The 24,335-nt window shown below is 36.4% G+C and overlaps 1 protein-coding gene across 1 annotated transcript in view; it reads left to right on the top strand.

Moving 5' to 3' along the window:
* The window catches only part of VTA1 (vesicle trafficking 1), a 74,234-nt gene that overhangs the window by 22,177 nt on the left and 27,722 nt on the right, over nt 1-24,335 (top strand). Inside the window, exons 3-5 of the mRNA XM_070603235.1 lie at nt 180-307; nt 950-1,025; nt 14,546-14,654. Coding sequence (XP_070459336.1) covers nt 180-307; nt 950-1,025; nt 14,546-14,654 — 313 coding nt within the window. The remainder of the gene's footprint in view (nt 1-179; nt 308-949; nt 1,026-14,545; nt 14,655-24,335) is intronic.

Here is a 24,335-nt window from a genome sequence, read left to right as displayed (position 1 = left end):
TTGTTTTAAACACTTTGGGCTGAGGCAGAGCAATTTTCTTTTTGCAAGATTTCATTGATGTCTTTTACTGAAATGAAAGTAAAATAATTTACTTAAAGTGATTATTAGGATTGTTTGTACTTAACGCATACACTTTTGTGAGTCCAAAATCATAAGCTTTGTATCTGATTTTATTTTAGCTTAAGAAACAGCTGGGTGATAATGAAGCTATTACTCAAGAAATAGTTGGTTCTGCCCATTTGGAGAATTACGCTTTGAAAATGTTTTTGTATGCAGATAATGAAGATCGTGCTGGGCGATTTCACAAGTAAGTAAAGAAAGAGGAAAATAAAAATTACACATTTAGTTACTGTGTAACCAGAATTATCCAGTTTTCTGTTGAACACTTTCAGACTTCCTGATTAATGATTAAGATTTTTCTTTTAATTACTTATAAATCTCAGAATGATTTTGGATTCTGAGAGCAATTCTGTCCTTTTAGAGAAGGGGCTGAAGGAAGAAGAGGACGCAGGACAGATTCAGCTTCTCAGTAAATATGCCCTCACTAGCCATTCTTTAACGTTTAGTCAGGTCGAAGAGTTGATTTCAGCCAAAAACAGCCTGGTTAAATGATAATTGATTTTAGAAATTCCCACCCCTACCAATTCAAATGATTTGTCATTATTATAATAATACTTAAATGCAAAGAGATGCACATGGCTTGATATGCGTTCAGATAATGCTGTAGTTACACTTTGTAAAATCACTATAAAACCTTACTGTAGCATATTTACTTGCAATATGAGTGTTGTTACTTTCTCCTGATGAGAGATTACAAAAGGCGCTCCATTGTGTTCTTGAAATCTGATTTTATTTTAAAACACTGGAATTTTTTCCTTAAAGCTACATGACTAATTCTACATCTTAATGTTTTTCATTTGAACTAGACCAGCTTTCTTTTCTCTTCCAGAAACATGATCAAGTCCTTCTATACGGCAAGTCTTTTAATAGATGTCATAACAGTGTTTGGAGAACTCACTGAGGAAGTGAGTGTACATTCTTTATTGTCTTATTAGCTGAACATCCACATTGTTTCTCTTTACCAGTTTTGTTATTTCATTGTTTATTTTAAGCAGCGTGTTCATCAGGAATGTGGTGTAAGCAAAGAATAAAGTTTTAAATTTTCTACTAGCCACGTTTTAAAAAGTAAAAACAAAAGATGAAATTATTTTTAAAATGTATGTTTTTTTTGTAATAAGTTCTTTAAATCCAGTGTGTATTTTCCACTTTAGCAAATACATGGCTACTGTATTGGGCAGCACGGGTTTAAAGTTTGATTTTGTTAAGTGTAAATATTCCTAATCCTGTTTGCTGTTAAATTTCTATACTGTTATTTGGTCAGCGTACTAGAAGTAGAGACTTTTTAGGACTGTTTCTTTTTCCTATTTCATTTCTGGTCAGAAGTATTATTATTTCTGATTTGTTTCTGTTGTAGAATACATATAGAACTTGATGTTTTACTGGATGCTTCATATCCATCTTATGTCTGTTTCCTGTAACCCCTGGGATAAGTGGAGCACATGCTCATCTCACACGTGAGCACAGGGAGGCTGTGACAGACTTGTTGTCAGTTCAGTGCTGTTCTTTCTTGCTGGTGGGCTTCACCGTCGGCATGGAAAATTTATTTTCTGATGGGAGAGTGATTAGGAAGAGAAAGAGAGAAAGAAAGAAAGAGAGCCATAAATGAGACTGATAGGTGCATGCTATCTTAGTGATTTGAAATCTACGAAGAACATTACTTTGTGTAGTATGATTTTTTCAAAATGATGAGCAGCTGGTAGTAAAATTCCAAACAAACCAAAGTACAGTCTATCTAGAAGATCGCATTTTCATAAAATAATATATCAAAACTGTGCAAAAAGTTCTTCATATGTAAAATCAAGTTAAGCCTCATGGTTATAAGCTGAGATTTTGTGTCGGCAGAAATGTACAGAACATTTCAAAATTGTGCCAAATGAGAGGCAATTTTTATAGTGTGTGACTGTCCCTTTTATTTCACAGCATCAAGCCTCCCTGGCCCTGGCCTCCACAGCTTTCCCCAGTCATTCAGATAACAGAAACCACCCCCAGATATTTCCAGAACACCCTCTAGGGTATGGGACAATGCCCCTTGAGAGCCACTGCTGTCAAGTTTTCTTGAGTTGGAGAAGTATAAGAAAAACAGGCCTGGAGTGTGAAAACCTGAAATGCTGCTCAGGGGTATCACTTTTGTGTTTACTGAGGGCCATGTGGATCCATTCTGTGGGGCTCCTTTTCTGCTGCCATCACCTTTTATCACTTATCTGGATTTCTTTTCCTCTGTTTTACTAGTATGGGGCACTATTCTAGATACTTGAGGGTACAGAGGTGATTTAAACATGGCATTACAGAAAGCTTTGCATAGTTTAGGAAGGTCTTAGAGAGTACCAGGTGGGTGGAGGAGAATAATGAGACTTGGAATTAGAAATGTAAGTCATAAACCAGATCAGACAGATCCTGGAGGCCTGAAATTTCACACTTAGTGTGTTTTTGGATAAAGGACCATGCCTTAGGTGCTTTGTATGATAGGAATCTGTAGAACGAACTGGGGTGAGGAAGAATTACAAGTCATTTGGCAGAAGGAGTAGTTAATGACTGAGGAGCTTCATACAAGCTGCGTTGTTTGTGATTTGAGGGAAATATTATGTTCAGACTTTGATTTTAAAATTTGAGCATCCTTTGAAGTTATAACTGCCGACAGTGGGGACCCCAGATAATAGGTAAAGTAATAGATACAGGAAAAAGAACAACGTGTCCAGAAGTCTTAGTCTTAGTGAGTAATGGTGGGTAATATAGGGGGTTTTTTGGTTGTTGTTGTTTTACTTAAGAGACACAAATACCTCCACACATAATTAGCATACGATTCATCAGCATTTCAGAAGAAAATTCTAGGTTTATATCCTTACAAAGCACAGCTTCCTTAGTTATTTGAACGTAGAAGCTGGGGCAGGGACTCTAAATGGGGCAAATGAGAGGACTTCAAAAGCATTTGGGGAAAGATTTGTTTAGAGACTGAGGATACTAAAGAATATATGTAGCTTAAGAGTAAAAGGGGCATTTTCCCAGAATGTCGGCACTCTTTTCTTTTCCTGTCTCACCACCCAGCCTGCTACCTCTGCTCTTCTGCCCTGCACTGGGGCTAGACTGAAGTAGGAAACAGTGTCTGTGTTGGTGGGTGAAGACCCACCTGGCTGAAGGGGTCTGAAATGGTACAGAGAAAAGAAATTAGGCATTCTAAGGCCAGCGTGGAAAGGAAGTCCCTGTAGTTATTTGATTTGGCTGAGGTTTGTTCTTTGGGCCTTTATGTAAATCCTGAATATTAAAATTAGAAAATGTGTGTATACACAATATGTAATTATTTGTAGGTGCTTTTCAATACCTTACATATGTCAGTTACCAAAAAGTTTGTATATCCAGCAAAAGTGTGTATATCAAAATTTACAAATTGTTCAACACACAATACTGACGTTTCTGATATTCATTATTATACAACAATCTTATCCTTATAAGACTGGTGAACTGAATTTTGACCATAAGGTAAGATTGACTGAATATGTGAAGTCAGCCAAGAAGGAAAGTAAAAGACTGGTATGCCTGTCCATATGCCGTTAGCATAATCCCCAGGGCAACCAGTTTGATCAGTCTAGTTTCACATTCTCTTTTCACGCTGTTCTTTATTCCATCATTTCCCATTTCTAGAAATGGCATCTTCATCCTTATTACTGAGAGCTAGGTTTTTCACAACAATGCTTTAAAATATCAAATAATTTTAAATAATGCTTCACTGAGTGGAATAAGGAGGAATCCACTCTGGCTGTGACTTTACCACTCTTGCCAGTACAAATAAGCAAGGTTGCAATCGACATCAACCCTCTCATAGGTTCTCATTATTGTCTCAAAAATCTCAGGCTTGTATTTATTGACTTGGGATAAAGCACTGTATGCCCAAGACGAGACATAGCTACTGTAACATTATTTATTTCATAATGAGTATTAAAAAGATGAAATGTTGTAAAAGCTGTGGATGTAAACTGGTTAGTCAAAGCATTTCGCAATTTTAACTTATTCCTTCCTCTCCACCGCTACCGTAGTTTACCCGGTGCTTTTAAAACACCAGCAGAGACAAAGACAGGAAACAGAAAGGTGGGAAAAGAATGAGTTTAAGGATTTCAGGTTGGCAGTTTTTTAAAAGTATATATATACTCCTGTGGATATATTTCAGGACCTATGGTAATTTATTTGTTCATTTATAAAAGAAATGCAGTCATGTTATTAACTGCATAATATTCCATAGCTTTTTATCAAAGCTGAAACTTCAGAAATTGTTGTTTTCCTTGCTTCTCGAAGAATGCTGTTTGAAAAACACTGAAATCAGCAGTAATGACAGAAAATAGGGAGGAGGAAGGCATTAGAATTGTCTTATAATTTTTTGTGTGTATTTTTAAATTACCTTTTAATTTTATCATCTTTATAATCAAGATAGTCGTTTTTAAATGTTTTTTATATATATATATATATATATATATTTTAGTGGGTTTTTTTGGTGAGGAAGATTGTCCCTGAACTAACATCTGTGCCAGTCTTCCTCTGTTTTGTGTGTGAGACACCGCCACAGCATGGCTTGATGGGTGGTGTGTAGGTCCATACATGGGATCCAAACCTGAAAACCTCAGACTGCTCAAGTGGAGCTCGTGAACTTAACCACCACACCACCAGGCTGGCCCTAAATTATATTTTTTAAAGTTTAGAAAATGTTATGGTTTTTCCATATCATTCTGAAAATTTATTCTAAAAGAAAAGAGACAGTAGTTGTCAGAGCCTAGCCCCACTATACTCCAAACCTACAAGTCATTTTACTTAACTTGGTTTTTCTTCTGTAAAATGGGAAACATGGATGAGTGGATCTCTGAGGTCCTTTACAGCTCTGCCAGTCTATGATTTTATGCTCTAAGCATGTGAGAAATGAAAGAAAAGGAGAATAAAAAACAATCTTGAAAAAAGCAGACAGAAAAGAAAAAAGAGAAGCAAAAATGGTTTTAGATTAGAAGCTGCAAAAGGAGGGGGCGTAAACAAATTATATAAGTTATACAAATGCTAGAAGTAGAACCACTGAAAATTATGATGGCAGAGAACAGATTTCTGGTAGGAAGAAGGGAGAAGAAATACAGCATAGCCATATATGGGGGTAGTCAGTGTAGGAATGCAGGCTGAACACCTGAGGCCGCCTGTATGACCTTTGTGCATAGAGATTTTGAGTCTTCCTAACATTCCAGCCTTCTTTAAAAAGGCAACTGGTTCACAAGCTACATTACTGCAATTTCCCTGATTAAGTAGTTTTCCCTTTTTTGGGCTCTTTTCCCCTGCAACCTATTGTCTGTCATTGTTTCATTAAAGAACCTCCAGGGACTTTTCATTTCAGGTCATTGCAAGCCCAGGCTCCTCCTCAGGCTCCTTCCTACCAATCCTGCTTCATGCATGGCAGACCAGTCTGCTTACCGCCTCTCAGCTTCCACCCTTGGGGGCTTCCTGTGTCTAGGCTGCTTTTCTTAAGTCTTACGTTCTCTTTGAGTCTTAGCTACGTTATTCCAGCCCTTATATGAATTTCTCCATTCTCTCAACTCTGCCACCCTTACACTCTCAACTGTATGGATATTACGCTAGAAATGTATTGACTTAAGTTTTATATATTATATTTCGGAGTAGATTAAACTGCAGGTTCTTGAAGAAGGGACTTTGTCTTATTCTCCTCTTATGTCTTCTTTGGCATTGTCTAAATTTGCACACTGAGTAAAATCTCTGCGTAAAAACAGTGGCTAATTAGTTGATATTTCAAAAGTGGCTATAGTTTAGCTTTTCATTTTTCTAACTGCAGATGGAGATAATGTTCAGACTTGTTTACACGGAACTTCCTTCATACCTCTTCTAAAATCTAATAGATCTCATTTTCTCATAGCATTTTTCTTGGTCTATTTTCTGATTTTTTTCCCTTTTAATTTCACATCATTATTCATAGTTGCACAAAAATAAATAAAACCAGTATTTTCTTTAGTCTTAACTGTTCTTTTTTTTAATATTTTATCTGCCAATATTCTGTTTTTTAACTCTCCTGTCTCTCTTTTAGTTATACATTAAATCATTAAATAGATTAAATACTCTTTTAAATGTGCCTTATATAATTCCATTTCAGTGTCTAATTCATTGTTAAGTAAACTTCCAGCATTCCTATAGCTGTCTTGAAATCAGTGTATCAGTTTTAGGTATAGAGTCACCAGAGTATATATTAAAGTTTTTAATTTTGTGTTTTAAAGCAAAGGATGTTCAAAACATGAATATTTTATTATCCTACTGTAGCTTCTTGTGTAATCTATTTATGGCCGGTATTGGTGATAGGCTGCCTTTTACTGTTTTAGATTTATTTCACTTCTAGCAATGTATCAATCTGCTTTTTTTCCTTCATAGTCTTTGATTTAAGTTTAATACTGCTGACTTAAGAAGAATGTGGGAATGGCAGGTAAAGGATAATAAAACTGTTCTTATCTACTGAGTTCCTGCTAATTTGGGGGAATCAGTTGAATAGAGATGCTTTCCTGCCCTCACAGAGCCTGTGTCTAACTGGGGAAGAAAAGCAGAATAACTCACTGTGAGGATATGTGGTGTAGTAATGATGAAATACGTGGAAGGGGTCCACTCCTATCATTTGCCTGGCTCTGTGCTTAGACGCTTTAGGTATATCTTGTTCATCTGTCACAACTTTGAATCACAATGAGAAAACTGAGAATCAGACAGATATGAGTACTTTGTTCCTAGATGCTATGGCCCAGAACAGTATTCTCAAACTCTCTGTGATAAAGGTCCAGCTTTTATTTTTCTTCTTTATTTCCATTCCGTTGCAGACTGATTGTTTTGTAAAATACAAGCAATAAGTGAAGAACTAGAAAAATGAAATTTACAAAGACACATAAAATGCAAACTTAATTTGTGTTTCCCAAATACTCTCTTTTTCTGTACTATCTTGCCACAAATTGGTAAAGAGTTTGCAGACCAGCACTGATTCTGGGACCACATTTTGATTGGCACTGACCTAGATCCCTCCAGGGATGCCCCCAGGGAGTCCTGTTTCTATCCCAGTCTGGGACTCTCTGTGCTTGAAAAACAGGGCTGTAACGTTACTGGAATGATCATGTACTTAAATAGCTGGCTGCGAAGGATGTAGTCTTTTAAGGCATCCATTTGCACTGGAAGGTTCTGAATTAAGCAACATGTCATTGCTAGCCTAAAAAACCATAGTAGAGTGGGAGAAATTTATCTAATTACAAAAGCATGTGTTCTGTACATAGACCGTACCTTCGGTTTTCATGCTGTCATTGTACACTGAAGGTCGTCTTCTTAGTAATTATAAAAATAAATAGAAAAACATGAGGGTACTATTGTCTCTCTTACTAGAGTAGGAATTCTATGTATCTTGTACACACTTTTATATAATAGTTGCCAAGAACCGTGTCTTACACCTAATATTCAACTAATTGTGAATGAATGGAGCATCTTTCCACATTTTCACATGCAGTGTTAGTGTAATGTGGTTAAGAATACTACAGGCATTGGTCTCAAAATTCCATATGCCTCTTCATAACTGTGTGACTTTGGGTAAGTTATTTGACTTATGTAAGCCTGTTCCCCACATCGGTAACATGAAAAAAATTGTAATACCTACTTCATCAAGTTATCCTGGATTTCAAATGAAAAATGCTTGTAAAGCCTTCAGCAAATTGCCTAGCATATAGTAAATGCTTAGAAAACATTACTTCTTGTTTTTATTAGTTGATGGGTGATGTTCTAGTGTACTATATTTAGAGAGGACATAAGCAAATATATGAAAATTTTAATGAAAACTATCCTAAACTGCTCAATCTTATATATTAAGATGACTTTATTCAGAAATAGATAGGCATTGTGTATTATTACTGCTATATTTGGAGGTCCAACATGTGCAGCTGGAGTCCCAGAAAAGAAAGTAGAAAGAAAATGTAGAAGAAAAAGATGTTTGAAGAAATAAGACCATCGATTTCCTAAACTGGGTGAAAAAACAGTTATGGATCCAAGAAGCTCAGTGAACACCAAGTAAAATAAATACAAAGAGAACCATACCTGAGAACACGTGATCAAACCAGTGCAGGTTGGTGGTGGAAGAGAAAACCCTGGAAGAGCAGTCTTGGGAAACAACACATTACATTACACACAAGGGAACAGTGCTTTGAAGGATGGTTAACTTCTCACTTTTTAGAAAAGTGCTGGCAAGAGGATGATGACATTGACATTTTTAAAGTACTGAAAGAAAAAACGAACAAGCGAAAAAACCCTGTCAACTTAGAATTCTATATAGAATGAAGCTATCCTTCAAAAAATGAAAGTAAAATAGGACCTTTTCAGGCAAATTAATTCATTGCTAGCAAATCTGCACTAAACATCTAAAGAGCTAAAGAACAGCAGAAAGTAAGTTTTTCAGGCTGAAGGAAAACGGTACTAGATGGCAACTTGGATTTACAGGAAGGAATAAAATGTAGACATAGTAAGTAAGTATATAAAAAACTATATACTTTTTCTTTTGTTCATTTCTTTAAAAGATACATGACTAAGTAAAAATTATTATAACTAGATGTATATTTGGTAAACCCAAAAGAAGTCAAGGAAAGGAAAGAAGGAAACAAAAACAGAGATGCCTAATATAAAACAAATAACAAAGTTTAGGCCTAAATATAGCTGTTGTATCAATACATCCTGTATATGTAAGTGGATTAACACTCAAATTTAAAAGTAGAGATTTTCAAACGATAAAAATGCAATCCATAACTTACATTGTTTACAAGAGATGCCTTTCAAAAACAGACACAGATATTTTGAAAATGAAAGGATAGGAAAAAATATTTAATGCACATACTAAGTAAACAAATCCCAAGTGGCCATATTAATATTAAACAAAGTAAATTTTAAGAAGGTGTGTTACTAGAGGTAAAATGGGACATTTTGTGATGATAAAGGGTTTAGTTCATCAAGAAGATATTATAGTTATAAATGCCTGTGCACCTAGTAACAGAGTTTTAAACTGTATGAAACAAAAATTGATAGAAATAAAAGAAAAATATAGAAAAATTCTTAATCATAGTTGGAGATTTTAACATCTCCCCTCAGTCATCAATAGAATAAGTAATTTAAAAACAGTAAAATTAAAATGAATAAAGACTGGCCACATCAAGTATTGGTTAGAATGTGGAAAAACAAGAGCTTTCATACATTGCTAGGTGAAAATGTTAGGTGTTATTACCACTTTGGGAAGAGATTCGGCAGATTTTTATAAGGGTGAACTTACACCTACCCTTTTACCCATCATTTCCTCTTTGGTGTTTATCCAAGAGAAATGGAAACGTATGACTAGAAAAAGACTTGTTCAAGAGTGCTCATAGGAACTTTACTCATAATAACCCCAAACTGGAAACAACCCAGATGTCCCCCAACATCTGGAAATGATAAGTAAATTGTGCTGTTACTAGGAAATAAAAAGGGACTACTGATATGCCTTACAACGTGGATGAATTTTGTAGATATTATGCTGAGCAAAAGAAGACTCAAGAGAATACAAACTGTATGATTCCCTTTATAGAAAGTACCACAATAGACAAATTTATTCTAGTGAAAAAAAATAGGATGCTTTTTGTCATGTATAACAAGGGGAAATTGTTCTGGAAATGGATATAAAGTAACTTTCTAGGAAACTGGAAGTGTTATATTTTGATAGGAGTATGTTTTACACAGGCTTATCTATTAAAACTCATGCATCTCAAGGTATGTCAGTTTTACTGCAAAAAATATTTATAGTTGAAGATTGAACTATTTTTTCTAAGTTTTGTTTTTCTTGATGGTATTGGGTTGGCAATTCTAAAACTGCTTCCTCTGTATTATAGGATTGAGCAAACGAGTAAATGTATTGGGGGAGCCAGCTTTCTCGCTTCTAGGGAAAGAAGTTATAATATGAGATGGGAGAAGATGAGATTGTATTATGGTGTTCGATTGGAATTGGAGATGTCCATATTAATTCATGTTTTTAAGTATATTATATAGAGGAATAGAGCAAAAGAGATATATGTATATCGATAGTATATATGGATACTATAAATGTTTTACCTACAATATATGCATGTATTTGTGTATATACAGCATATATACATAGACGTGTGTATATGCACACATAAAACAGATTTCCTCTATCTCTGTACTGAACTAACCTAGGAGCTACGAAGTACCAGCAGCAGTGAGCACCCCTTGTGCCTAATTTTGGGTTCTGAATACCATCCATCTGTAAAAGGAACTAGAGCTCTTGTAGAAAGGGCTGAATCGAGGGCTGGATCAGGGAACGTACTGGATGAAGCTGGACCTTCTTCTTGTGCCAGAAAGTAAAGAAGTGTTCACATAATCTTGGGGACGTAATAAAAGGATGCAGAAGCAACTTGAATGGGTTCCCACTGTCCAAGTCAGGGACAATTTGAGCATCAAAATAAGAATGATATTAATAGATGATAACCTACTGAATGAAAAAGAATCCATGAGTCCGCACTGAAACATACAGTGAAATAAATAATGGAAGAACAGAGAAGACTGTTTACAGTAGAATTCTAACTCATAAATATAGAAATAATGATGGAGTTAGAAATCATTAATGGGGTTTAAAACTAGTGGGTTGAAAGTTTGATGAAGAGCAGGATATTTACATTAGTCCTTAAATATCTCCCCTCAAATTGCTTGTTAATTTTAAAGGGGAAAATAGTAAGTCTGTAATGGAGAAACGTCTGACACTACTTTAACCAGGTCATCAAACTCAACACAACCAATATTGAGACCAACCAGTATCATGTGCCTCCTAATAAGATGAAGTGAGAAAGGCAAACATCACTTCAGTGCTAATCCTGCCAAAAATGCATAACCTGAACCTAATCACGAGGAAACATCAAACAAATACAAATTATTCGACATTTCACAACAGGCTGGTATTTTTTTAAATGTCCGTGGTCAAGAAACGAAAGGCTGTTCCAGATTAAAGACTTAGCAGACATGACAGCTAAATAACACATGCTTCTTAAGACAGATGGACCCAGGGGAGGCATAACTCCTGAGGATGTCATTGGGACAGCTGACAGAATTTATTGGGACTGTGGATCAAACAGTATTCTTCTATAAGTGTTAAATTTCCTGATTTTAATAACCATTGTGTGTGGTTGTCCGTGATCTTAGGAAGTGCATAACGAAAGGGTAAAGGGACAGAGTGACTTCCAACTTACTCTTAAATGGTACAGGAAAAAATGCATATATCTAAATAAATAGATTGTATATTAATATATTCATAGTAAGTAATATGCATGTATAAATAGATAAAACAAACAAAGAAAGATGTAAACAGGGGAATCTGAGTGAAAAGTATATTGAAGTATCTTGTACTGTTCTTAAAACTTTTCTCGAGGCCGGCCCCGTGGCTGAGTGTTTAGGTTCATGAGCTCAGCTTCGGCAGCTCAGGGTCTCGCCGGTTAGGATCCTGGTCGCAGACATGGAGCCACTCATCAAGCCATGCTGAGGCGGCATCCCACATGCCACAACTGGAAGGACCCACAACTAAAAATACACAACTGTGTACCGGGGGGCTTTGGAGAGAAAAAGGAAAAATCTTAAAAAAACAAAAAACAAAACTTTTCTCTAAGCTTGATGAAATTATATAAAATAAAAAATTATTTCACAAAACTATATATATATTTTCTTTTTTCAAAAGGTAATGGTTCTTTTTCTTACCCCAGTAGATTAAGTATTAAACAGTTAATGTCCATACCTTTGGAAATCTTTTGGCTACTTCAATATACATTCCAAATATTATAAAAATAGAGTAAATTGAATTATTTAAGTATTATAGTTATGATTTTTTGTTACAGTTTTACTCTCATTTTTAAAACTTGTTTTATAAAATTTGTAGCTTTGAAAAATATAAAGTATAAAAATATTGAATAAATCTCCATCAGGAAATACATGTAATTTGTGGTTACAAATATTTCAGTATATGAGTCATTGTGATGATTAATTCGTTGAAGCTGTGTTTTTCAAGCATTTCTCATTGTGTTATGTCCCGTGTTCGTGGGCGTTATATAGAGCCCTTGTTGTTTGTTTAATATACTTCGGAGAATTGAGGGATTAAGAGTATGTATGTGTTACCCATATGTTACGATTAAATTAAGAGGTTATTATCTCTTTTATATCACTACTTTGAGATGTTGTGAGAGCTATGGATTCTCTCCCCTGTGTATTGCATTCTTTGTACTTTATCAGGGTTCATTGACACCCTGTCTTCCCGCTGGCCTTCCTCTGCAAGCCTCAGCCAAACTGCATACTCAGGTTTAACATTCACAGTTATTCGTTAGCAAAAAAGGTTTTACTCCAGTCCAGTGTTTCTCGCAGTGTAGTTCCAGGACAGCCAGCTTCAGAATCATTTGGGGTACTTGATAAAAAGAACATGGATTCCACATCTACTCTCCAGTTATTCATTCACCAAATATTTGTTAAGCTCTAGTATATACCAAGCCCAGTTCTAGCCACTAGTAATACAGCAATGGATAAAATCCCTGCCGTAATGGGAATCACGCTTCTCTGGTGGAGACAGACTGTAGACAAATTAATAAAGAAAAAGTACAGTATATCAAATGATAAGCGTCAGAGGGAAACTCAAGGTAGGGATAGGGAGGGTCAATTTAAATAAGGTGGTTGGTGGGGCCGGCCCAGGGCCACAGCAGTTAAGTTCGCATGTTCCGCTTCGGCAGCCCGGGGTTCTCCAGTTCGGATCCCGGGTGCGGACATAGCACTGCTCAGCAAGCAATGCTGTGGCAGGCGTCCCACATATAAAGTGGAGGAAGATGAGCACGGGTGTTATCTCAGGGCCAGTCTTCCTCAGCAAAAAGAGGAGGATTGGCAACAGGTGTTAGCTCAGGGCTAATCTTCCTCAAAAAAATAAAATATATATATAAATAAGGTGGTTGGGTAAGGCCTCACTGAGAAGGCAACGTTTTAGGAGCCTTGAAAAAGATAAGAGAATGAATCATACACATGTTCCAGGAAGAGGCAAGAGAAAGTGCAAAGGTTTTGAGACAGTAAAGGTTACGTGTTCAAGTTGAAGAAATAGCAAGGAAGACGATGTGGCTGAATCTGGAGTGAGGAGAATGATATGAGGTGAGGGTGGGGAGGGCAGTTCAAACAGAATTGATAGGATTTGACTGCTGTTTAAAAAGTATTACCCCTTTCGTTGTAATGAGCGAGGGTGGAAATAGGGAGACCCGTTAATATATTATTAAATAATCAAAATGAAAGGTAGTGCTGGTTCAGACCAGAATTTGCAGTAGAAGATGTGCAGTTGGACTTGGGTATATTTTGAATGTAGAGCTGACAGAATTTAAAAGATTTATTGGTAGAGTGTTAGAGAAATAAAGGACTCAAAAATAACTCCAAGGGTTTGGGCTTGAACAGCTGCAAGAATGGAGTTGCCATTTGCTGACCTGGAGGAACAAATTTAGTGGGAGGTCACAAGTTGGTGCATACAAACCTCCGGGGTGTCTTCTTATAGCACAGGTTCCGATTCAGGAGGTCTGGGATGGGCTTGAAGATTCTGCCTGTCTCACAAGCTCCCAGCTGATACCAGTACCACTGGTCCATGAGTATCATAAGGTCAATTGAAAATATAAGCTAAAACTCCCTGGCGCATCCCAAATTCCAACAGATTTTACTCCTGTTATTTTTTAAAGCAAAATCTCATCTTATTTTCTAGCATATAGCATAAATTTTAAGGCAAGAAAGAAGAGGCAACTAGCAGATTCCTCACTGATATTTCTAGTTCTTCTTACAACGACCCCACGAGGTATTATCTTCCCCTTGGTGGAACTGAGGTAACTGGGAGTCAGAGCTATAGACAGCATACTGCAGGTTAAAAGGCCAAGTTTGCCTGGGTATCTCTCTGTGTGTTTGCTTGCTTTACTACATCATCTGAGTTTTCCTTTTGTTTTCATAGGTTTGTCCAGATCAGTTTTTTTCTCTTTGTTGAATATAGTTGACTCTGTTAGCATCTTTTCTATTTAATTTTAGATTCCATGCAACCTAGTCCTCCCCTGTGCGTAAGGGTTGCAAGTTTTGCTAGGACACTCCCATATTTCCATTGCAGACCTTTTCTGAAATACAGAACCGAACAAGAGAACAAGGCATGTGTTTTGGGGAAGACAGGTTTTTATGAAGTCTGCCAAGCCCGAGACAGTTGGTAGAATCCAGTGGTAAGGTGGGGAGGTTGCCAGACCCTTTCAGAGCTGTACCATACAAAAATGGGTTTTATCTCAGAAATATGATACAGGTCAACATAATTTTATATTTTTAGTTGATTCTTTGCTGTGGTCTAATATTAATATAAAAATATTTCTTTTAGAATGTGAAACACAGGAAGTATGCAAGGTGGAAGGCAACATATATCCATAATTGTTTAAAGAATGGAGAGACTCCTCAAGCAGGGCCTGTTGGAATTGAAGAAGATAATGGTATGTATTTATTTATCTGAGTAAGATGATTCAGTAGAATCATAGTTGTTTAGTATATTATGATTCAAAGTCTTCAGAAAGAGCCATACAATTTTCTTTCCCCGTCAGGTCCAAAGTCCATGTAAATTAGATATAAAATCATAAATTTAGTGACAGGAGAGATTAAGGCAAAACTGTTCTAATATCTGTCTTTGTCAACAAATGGCTTGACTATCTCCTGCAACTCTTATCAGATTTCATTCCTACATGGAACAGGCAATTCGTTTATAATATATAAATTATTTCCAAACTACAAAGAACATAGCTATTCTTTTTTTAATATATCTATTTGAGGTTTTTCTTGCGGGAGGCTGGTAGTAACATTCACATAGTTCAAAATTTATATAGTATATAAAAAATAGGAAGTGAATTTCTTATTCCCTCGTCTTCCCAGATCCTACTGAAACCCAAATAAATAAATATTGTTTTTAGTTTTTTTGGTCTGTCTTTACAGAGATTATATTTTATGACTTTACAAGTAAATAGGAATATATATATCCCCCTTCTTTCACACAGTTGGCAAATACACACTCTTCTGCACCTGTTTTGGGTTTTTTTGTGTGTTTTTCTTTTTTTACTTAATATATATAGGAAAATTTCACCATCATGTTATAAGTGGTTTTATAAAATTAAATCATGAAAAAATTTTCACTTGGCCTTTCAGTTAATGTGTGATGGAAAAGAAAAGGAAAAACGTTTTTCACTTACTTGTTTTTGTTGACTAGACATATAGGAAATTGACTGTTACAACGAAAACAATAACTGTTTTCTGAATTAAGAAAATTCCAAAATGATCCTTGCATTTGATTATACAACTTTTAGGCATCTGTGAAAGATGATCATCAAATGCATGGGTTGGTAAACTTTTTCTTGAAAGGTCAGATAGTAAATATTTTAGGCTTGTAGGTGATACTGTCTTTGTTGCAGTGGCTCATCTCTGCTCTTGTAGTGCAAAAGGAGTCGCAGACAATAAGCAATCAAATGAGCACGTCTGTGTTCCAGTAAAACTTTATTTACAGTAACAGGCAGCCAACCCGCTGGCCGTAGTTGGCCAGCTCCAGGCTAGTCCATCTCCTTAGATCTATTACGGTGAATTCTATTAAAAGATTGCCAAATGTTGAACCACCTTTACACTGTGTAATAAACCCCATTTGGCCGTGATGTATTTTTTTTAATACTGATGGATTCAGTTTGCTCCTACTATATCATTCAGGATTTTTTCATTGACATTCATAAGTAAAATTGGTCTAGTTTTACTTTTTGATATCTGTGTTACACTTACTTCATAAATATAACTTGAAAGTCTCTAGTGTTTTTCTGCTTTGAAACATTTTAAATAAGCTTGGAATTATCTTTTCTTTAAATACTTCCTAGAATTGTTTGTGAAACCAATTGTCCTTGGTACTGGGGATGGCTTGTTAGCACTATTCTTCTATGAAAATTAATCCTCTTCGCTTTCTTAAAATTTTCTCAGTTAGTGCCCCATGAGTGAATGTGCACTGATGAAATTAATGATAATTTAGTTCTTTTAGGCCATTTTAGTGATATCTGCATATCTGTGCTATCCTCACAATTTTTCAGATGACTCTTGTATTCCAGTTCTGTGTGCTGGTATATTTATGTGTACAATATTGTATAGGTATCCACTGATAAAATATGACAGCTATGTTGAGTATTTCCATATATTGTTTAAGAATGAATGAGTGGCGTGTAAGCATTTGAAGAGATGCTGAAATATTTAGTCAAAAGGGAGAAACAAATTAAGACTGCAGCAAGATATTCTATATACGTACTAGAATCTAGGGCTAAAATTTAACAAGCTGATAGCACCAAGTGCTGACAAGAACGCCAAGTAACTGAAACTCTGATACATTGCTCTTGAGAATAGAAAAGGAAAACAATTTGGTAGTTTTGTATAAAATTAAAAATATACTTAGCATTAGATCTAGCAGTTCCACTCCTAGGTGTTTATTTACCCAAGAGAAATGCAAATGTGTGTCCACACAGAGATCTGTATATAAATGTTTATAGCAGCTTTATTTGTAATTGCCAAAAAGTGGAAATAATCCAGATGTCATCAGTTTGTGAATGGATTAAAAATTGTGGAACATCCTTGTAGTGGAATACTACTCAGCAATTAAAGGGAAAGAACTGTTGACATACGCAACAATACGGACTGATTTCAAAAGCTTTATTCCAGAAAGTGACGCCAGCGTCATGGCAGGGTGAGCTCCCTGGAACTCTCTCCCCTCCAACATACAAAAAAGAGCAACCACATTCCAACAAAAAATATCCTAATAGCACTGGAATCCTCAGAGACCCCCAGCAGCCAAACAGCCGAGGGCGGAGAGGCTGGAGCCCCCCTCGGAGGAGCGGGAACGGGGTAGGAGAGAACTTCACTCCCTCCCCCAAAGACTGGGATCACTGCTGTGGGTGCGGGAAGGGGGGGAGGGGCCACGCGTCCACGGGATCCTCCAGGACTCCCATCACCTGTGCACTGGAAACCCTCTAACACGGGAAAGCTTTCGCGTGGGGGGACCTCAGCAAGCTAAGACCCCAGGAGAGCAGATAGCGAGAGCTGATCAGGAAACCGCGTCTGCGTGCCACAGAAAGTGCCCCCCTCCCCACAACCAGTGCTGTGCGCCGCCATCTCAGCTGAAGTCGGAGGGCTCAGAACACGTGGCTCTCGACCCCCATCTAGTGGTGACAGGCTGTGGCTGCAACCGAATAATAGCATCACGCGCAAAAACTGTTCCTCTACCATCCAGCAATTTATAAAAGCTCCAGTCCAAAAGGAAGACAGTAAAAACACAGAAATATGTCCTGAGAACTTGGAAATAGGTAAACTACGCGACAATGAATTCAGAATAGCTACCATCAAAAAACTGAATGAGGTAAAGGGAAATATGGAGAAACAAGTCAACAATTCTGGAGTTACTTCACAAAAGAGATTGAAACTATAAAGAAGAACCAATCAGAAATACTGGAGATGAAAGTTACAAGGGATCAGATAAAACAGAATATGGATTCCCTGAATGCCCGTGTGGACACCATAGAGGAGCAAACTAGCATAATTGAACATAGGGTTAATGGCTCCATACAGAGGAAGAAAGAGAACGAAGACTAAAAAAAACTGAAGAAAATGTCTGAGAAATAGCCGACTCAATAAGAAAGTGCAACTTAAGAATCATCAGTATGCCCAAGGGCGTGGAAAAGGAACATGGAGCAGAAAGTGTGCTCGAAGAAATAATAACAGAGAACTTCCCAAATCCAGGGATTGAGAGAGAAATGTGTGTGGAGGAAGCTTTCAGATCTAGATTTGTCAATGTGAAAAGACCTACTGCAAGGCATATAGTAGTAAAAATGGCAAAAATGAATGACAAAGAAAGAATACTCAGGGCAGCAAGGCAGAAGAAACAAACTTTATGCCAAGTGAAAGAAACCAACACGAAAGGCTACATACTGATTGCAGTTGTGTAACTTTCCGGAAAAGGCGTTGCTCTAGAGACAGAAATCAGATGAGTGAGTGCCTAGAGGGAGAGGAGGGGATTTAGTGCAGAGAAACACAGGGAAAGGTTTGGGATGATGGGAATATTTCACATTGTGGCTGTGGTGGTGGTTACGCATTTTGCAAGTGTCAACACTGCATACCTAAGAAGTATAAATTTTACCATATGGAAATTGTATCTCTAAATCTGCCTTTAAAAGACCAAAAGAAAACAGAAAGTGGGGAACTATCTTTTCCTTATTCATTTATTTATAGCAATATTTAGATTTTATAATGCCACTCAGTGAGAAAGACATGCTGCAGCTTTACATATGAATATTCTGTGTACATTATTTTGCAGTTCAATTTCTAGAGAGGCAAGCTTTCTATGCAGCATTTCAAGTTAACTTTTTGTTCTCTGTTTCTGAAGCACACCTCATGATATGTCCTTGTCTACTCTTTAGGCAGTCTTTTTCATATAGAATCCTTCTTATACATTTTATATAACAAATGCCTTGCCTTCGTATAGTGCCTTAAAGCTTGCAAATTGTTTTCACATAGCCCATACTCACAGAAATCCCTAAGAGATAGTTTATGTTATTCCAGTTTTACAAAGGAGGAAATTGAGGTTCCACATGAGTTTTCGCCGCAGAACCACAAAGGAGAACTAGAATTTGGGTCTTGGCCTTCTTGCTCTATGTCCTGTGTTTTTACACTAACACTACAGTGTGAATAATGTAATATTAAGTTGTTATTAAGTATTTAAAATTGACTATTCTTAAATATGGTTAAGGTTTTGGGTTATTTCTCGTGACAGTGAACTGGGATTTTTTTAAGTATCTTGCCACAACACTATTGCTTACTTTTTCATTTGATATTGTAGAATGTTTTACATGCTTCCTTCCCTCCTTTAATACTGATCATAATCAAGAATGTTTTATGTCAGTCCTACTGTTTACAAGTGACCACAAGATCCTTAGCCTACCAAGCCGGACTCAGCACAGTCTGGCACCAACCTGCTCCGCCAGTTTTATTTCCTCCTCCTGTCTCGATTGTCTGCTCAGGCTGCCATAACAAAATACCATAGCCTGGGTGGCTTCAGCAACAGACGTTTATTTTCCAACAGTTCTAGAAGCTGGAAAGTCTAAGATCAAGGTTTGGCAGGGTTCAGTTGCAGGTGAGAGCCTGCTTCCTGGCTTTCAGACAACCACCTTCTCTCTGTGTTCTCACATTGCGGGGAGAGAGCGAGCGAAAGAGATCGTTTCCTCTTCTTATAAGGTCACAGTCCTATCAGATTGGGCCTCCACCCTTATGACCTTAGTTGCCTTCTAAAGACCCCATCTCCAAATACAGTCACATTAGAGGTAGGACTTCATCATACGAATTGGGGAGGGGGGGGAGCACGGTTCAGTCCATAGCATCTCTGTAAACCATTTATTACAGCCATAGAAGTTAAAAGCCAGAAGGTACCTTTGTCTCTTCAGTTAAAACCATTCCTCTCTCTTAAGTTAATATTTAATCTTTACCTATCTGAATCCTGCCTATCTGTGATGATCTCTCTTTCATCTGAATTTTTGCAGAGCTATTTTATGTGTGTGTGTGTATGTATATAAAGCCTTATAAGATATATACTATTTGATAAAGTGAGTGTCTTCATAATTCATGGTAATATTTATAGTTTATAGAGCACTTGCTAGGTAGTAGGCCCTGTGCTAAACATTTTACATATGTTATCTAATTTAGTCCTCGTAACTTCTGAAGGTAGCTGGGCATCCCTAGCCAACTTCAAATAACTAGTTAATAGAACCAGGATTTGAACCCAAATCTTTCTAATTTTAAAGTGTATGCTCTTGTTCTGCATTTAAGCAAATGCATTTTTTCCTCAACCAGTTTGACGTTAGATAAGTCGTAATATGTGTTTGTCTTCCCCATTGAGCCTTACAAGAAAATGTCTCAGCCAGTCAACAGGATAACTGTTAACTTAACCTTCTCTTGAGAACACAGTACCAACATTATGAGGAACACTTAGGTGCTTTAGACATGATGTAGACCCCTAAATTTGTCATGACGTTCCACCTCCCAGGACATACCCTTATGTTTGTATTTTTAAAATGTTAGATTTTTTTTCAATCATTTTTAAGAAATACTTTTTTTTCTCTTTAATAGCCTTTTGTTGGCAATAGCCAGGTACCAGGGATGAATAAGACATGGTCCCTTACTTGAAAGAACTTACATCCTCATGGGGAGCAATAGGTTAATAAGCAGCTACAATACATGGTGGTAGAGACTGTGCCTGAGGTGAGTCTTTCAAGATAAATTGAACTAAATCAGGTAAACAAAAAGGAGAAGGATGCTACAACTAAACAAAAGAGCATCTTCGAAAGCAAGGAAGCAGACTGAGAACTGGCTGGTCTATGAGAATTAGGGAAGAAAAAAAAGAAATACTTTTGAGAGTGAATAAGAGAAAGATAATTCTGCACGTTGCAAGATGACTGCAGAGGCTCTTAGTAACCCAAATTATAAATAACAAACGCCTGGGTAAGATATTAGTCATGAGGGTAAGGAGAAGGAAGTAGAGTTAAGGAAGTGTAATCAGTAGAACTTAGAGATAGTTTAATTTGGAAGAAGAGGAAGGAAGTGGAAGATGATCCCTAAATTTCCAGCCGTTCAAAGACATGGCTAATAAGAGAGGAGCAGATATGGTGGGAAAAATTAAGAGTATGCATTGATATGCTAATGTGATTGCTACTTGAATATGTCCAGCTGGCAATTAGATATTGTACCAAAGATTTAAAAAGAAAGATCTGTCCTAAAAGTAGAACTTTGGAGTTGTCTGCCTGAAAGCAAGAGGTGAAGCTGAAATAAAAATGTTGGTCACCCCAGGAGAACAGATAACAAGAACTAAGGCCGAAGATGGAAGCTTTCTTCACATTTAGTAACTACATTAAATTGGAAATGAAACTGAGCCTCTTCTGTTATCTCGTTACATTTAAGGTGGCTCTTACACAAACGTATTCATAGTAAATATAATAATACATGTTGTATTTATCATTACCTTCAAACATGATTCAGGAGATACTTGACCTTTTGTATGTGGTTATGCATATGTTCTTAAATACACCATGAAAATGCCTTTGTTGTTTTAAACATACCGTTTTACTGTGCAGTAGGATTTCTGAGGTATCTTTTTAGATACATTGAAATGCCTAATAAATGATCAGTTTTGTTTTTTAGGCGTTCTTTCAGTATCAGTGACTTCTCTAATCTTAAAATTTTTAACCTTTGCCCTTAAAAGTAGGACGTATAACATTTTGATTATTATCATGATCTCTTTTGTTCTGAAATCATTGTTTTAGGCCTTTTATAATACTAACATAATAGATTATTAAATCTACATAATTTTTGTTTTCCAAAAATCGGCTTAAATGGAACCTGTAATTTCTGTTCGTTATTTTTCTTCAGTTTTTATAGAACTTCTGGATAGTAGAAAATTGTGAGCTATAGAATACTAATAATAAAGTCTTTAAAATATAACGGAGAATATTTCCACTCTATACTTTTTCAGCTTGTTAACTTAAAACATAACCTGGTGTCGTAATCAAGAGTTAATGTCATAGTATCTGACAGTATTTGCTCAGAAATGGCTTATGGCTCTAAAAGAATATCATTAACTATGAAAAAAGTCTTCTTTAGAACCTTGATTTTTCTTTTTCTCAGTATGGCATTATATTCTCTTGTGCTTTTTTTTAAAAAATTCGCACCTGAGCTGACATCTGTTGCCAATCTTCTTTTCTTCTTCTTCTTCTCCCCAAAGCTCCAGCAGTACATAGCTGTATATTCTAGTTGTAGGTCCTTCTGGTTGTGCTATGTGGGATGCCACGTCAGCATGGCCTGGTGAGTGATGCCGTGTCTGCACCCAGGATCCGCACCAGTGAAACCCTGGGCCACCCAAGCGGAGCGCTCAAACTTAACACTTGGCCACGGGACCAGCCCCTCTCTTGTTCTTTTAAGTTAACTGTTACAGGATATTCTAGGTGTAAAAGGCATGTTTAACAAAAGTCTAATTCTCTGTTATTCTGGAATTGAATTTTGAGTAAAACCAGTAAAAATAATAGACACTATACCTTTGTTAATTTAGAGTAAGAAAAAAGAGAGGAATGTACGTACTTTTGAAAACAGTGCTATGTGAAATTGTCACTACTGTGAAAAAATGTGTAAGAAAGCCATATCATTAGTACAAAAAACTATTCTAGGAAAAAATTAGGCTCAACTGAAGGGAATTCTCTTAACATTCAAACTCAAGGTTTGCATGTCCACTTGAATTCAGTATCTGAAAAATGGTATTATTTTTAAATGCTCATTAATAACCTATACTCCAGCAATAAAAACTAAAGAAGGTAATTACTTATTCAAATTTCTAGTGATTTAAAGTTTCCCTCTTTGGGGAAAGCTTAATATACGTTAACTTCAACACTTTTTTAGGCTCAGTAAATATTTGCTATTAATTAAAACCTTTAGTTAGATAACATGAAAGATATAAAATAAGTCAATACATTAACCTAAAATTTAAGTAATCTAGTGTTAATATCATAACTTTTAACAACATCTCCTCAGAAGTGGCTTATGGCCCTACAAGACGATATCATTTTACATATGTAAGTTTTTTGAGGTATTTGAAAATAAATTGGAGATATGCTCTTTTACTCCTATGTGCTTCATTCCGATTTGATCAATTGACTAAATAATGTCCTTTGTAGCATTTTTTTCCCCTGTGCAAGTTCCAGTCTTGGATCCTACATTGCATCTAGTTGTCTTGTCTCTTTAGTTCCTTTAATCTGGGATGGTTCCTCAGCCTTTCTAGCTATTTCTTGGCCCAACATTTTGAAGAGTACAGGTTAGTTTAGTTGTAAACTGTCCCTCAACTTGGGTTTGTCTGATGTTGCCTCATAATTAGATTAAAGTTATGCGTTTTTTAGCAGAAATATCTCAGAAGGAGCCTGTTTCCTCTCTACTTCACATTGGAAGTGTATGATGTTGGTGAAACATTGGTAATATTAACTGATCACTCAGATAATATGATATCCTCTGGGTTACTCCACTGTAAAATCATTTTTCCCTTTGTTAATAATAAGCGGTTTGTGGAAGATACTTTGAGACTATGTAAATATCCTATTTTTAGTGAAACGTTACCATCCATCTTTAGCATCTACTAATGATGTTCTAACTCCATCATTCCTTCTATATTAATTAGTTGGCATTATACAATAAGGAAGAGCTTTCCTGTTTCCTCCATTTATGTATTTACTCATTTAATTATTTCAGTATGGGCTCATGAATTTATATTCAGTGATTATAACCCATTACTATCATTTTTTATTATGATGGTCAAATTGTCCCAGATTCAGACAGTGGGAATTTTCAAACTGGCTCCTGTATCCTTTTTATATGTTCCTGTCTTTCTTGGAGGTTTGCACTTCCTTGCTTTCTGACACATCCAAATGCTTCAAGTACATCTAGTTCTTTCTTTGACTCAGCACTGGAATCAGCCTTTCAAGAGCACTTGGTCCTGTTTAGTAGAGAATGATATTTAGAAGCCAAGACCTGGGCACAAGGTGTACTCATTGCTACTGGTAGATCATTGCTTCTAGGCCCTCTCAGAAGACAGCACAAGAAAAGTAAATATATATATTACGTATATAATAGTAATAAATTTCTATATATTTTTATCCATTCTTTAACACTAAGAAGTCTTGTTTCCATTAGCTTCAGTTTATTCACTCATTTGCTCGTGTCTAGATAGAGATGATGGAGTCAGAATCGTTAATCCATACCACTGTACAAAGTAGATGTACAAAGTTAAAGTTTACTGTTTGCTTAATTTTTTTTAATGTAAAACCTCATACATCTTAAATGTGTAATTCAATGACTCAGTGACTGTTGACACACACCCTCTTATGGAACACTTCCATTACCCCCCAAAATTACCTCATACTCCTTCCCAGTCCATTCCCACCTTAGGAAGCAACTGATTTTGTTGTTTGTTTGTTTAACCAAAAATCAGTGTTGCCTGTTCTAGAACTTTTAAATGAAGTCATACGGTATTCTTGTGTGCCCACCTTCTTTCTTTCAGCATTGTGTCTCTGAGATTCACCCAT

Source organism: Equus przewalskii, chromosome 32, assembly GCF_037783145.1.
Source record: "Equus przewalskii isolate Varuska chromosome 32, EquPr2, whole genome shotgun sequence".
NCBI classification, from domain to species: Eukaryota; Metazoa; Chordata; class Mammalia; order Perissodactyla; family Equidae; genus Equus; species Equus przewalskii.
Note: the sequence above shows the minus strand (reverse complement) of the source record. Positions and strands in the feature narration are given on the sequence as shown.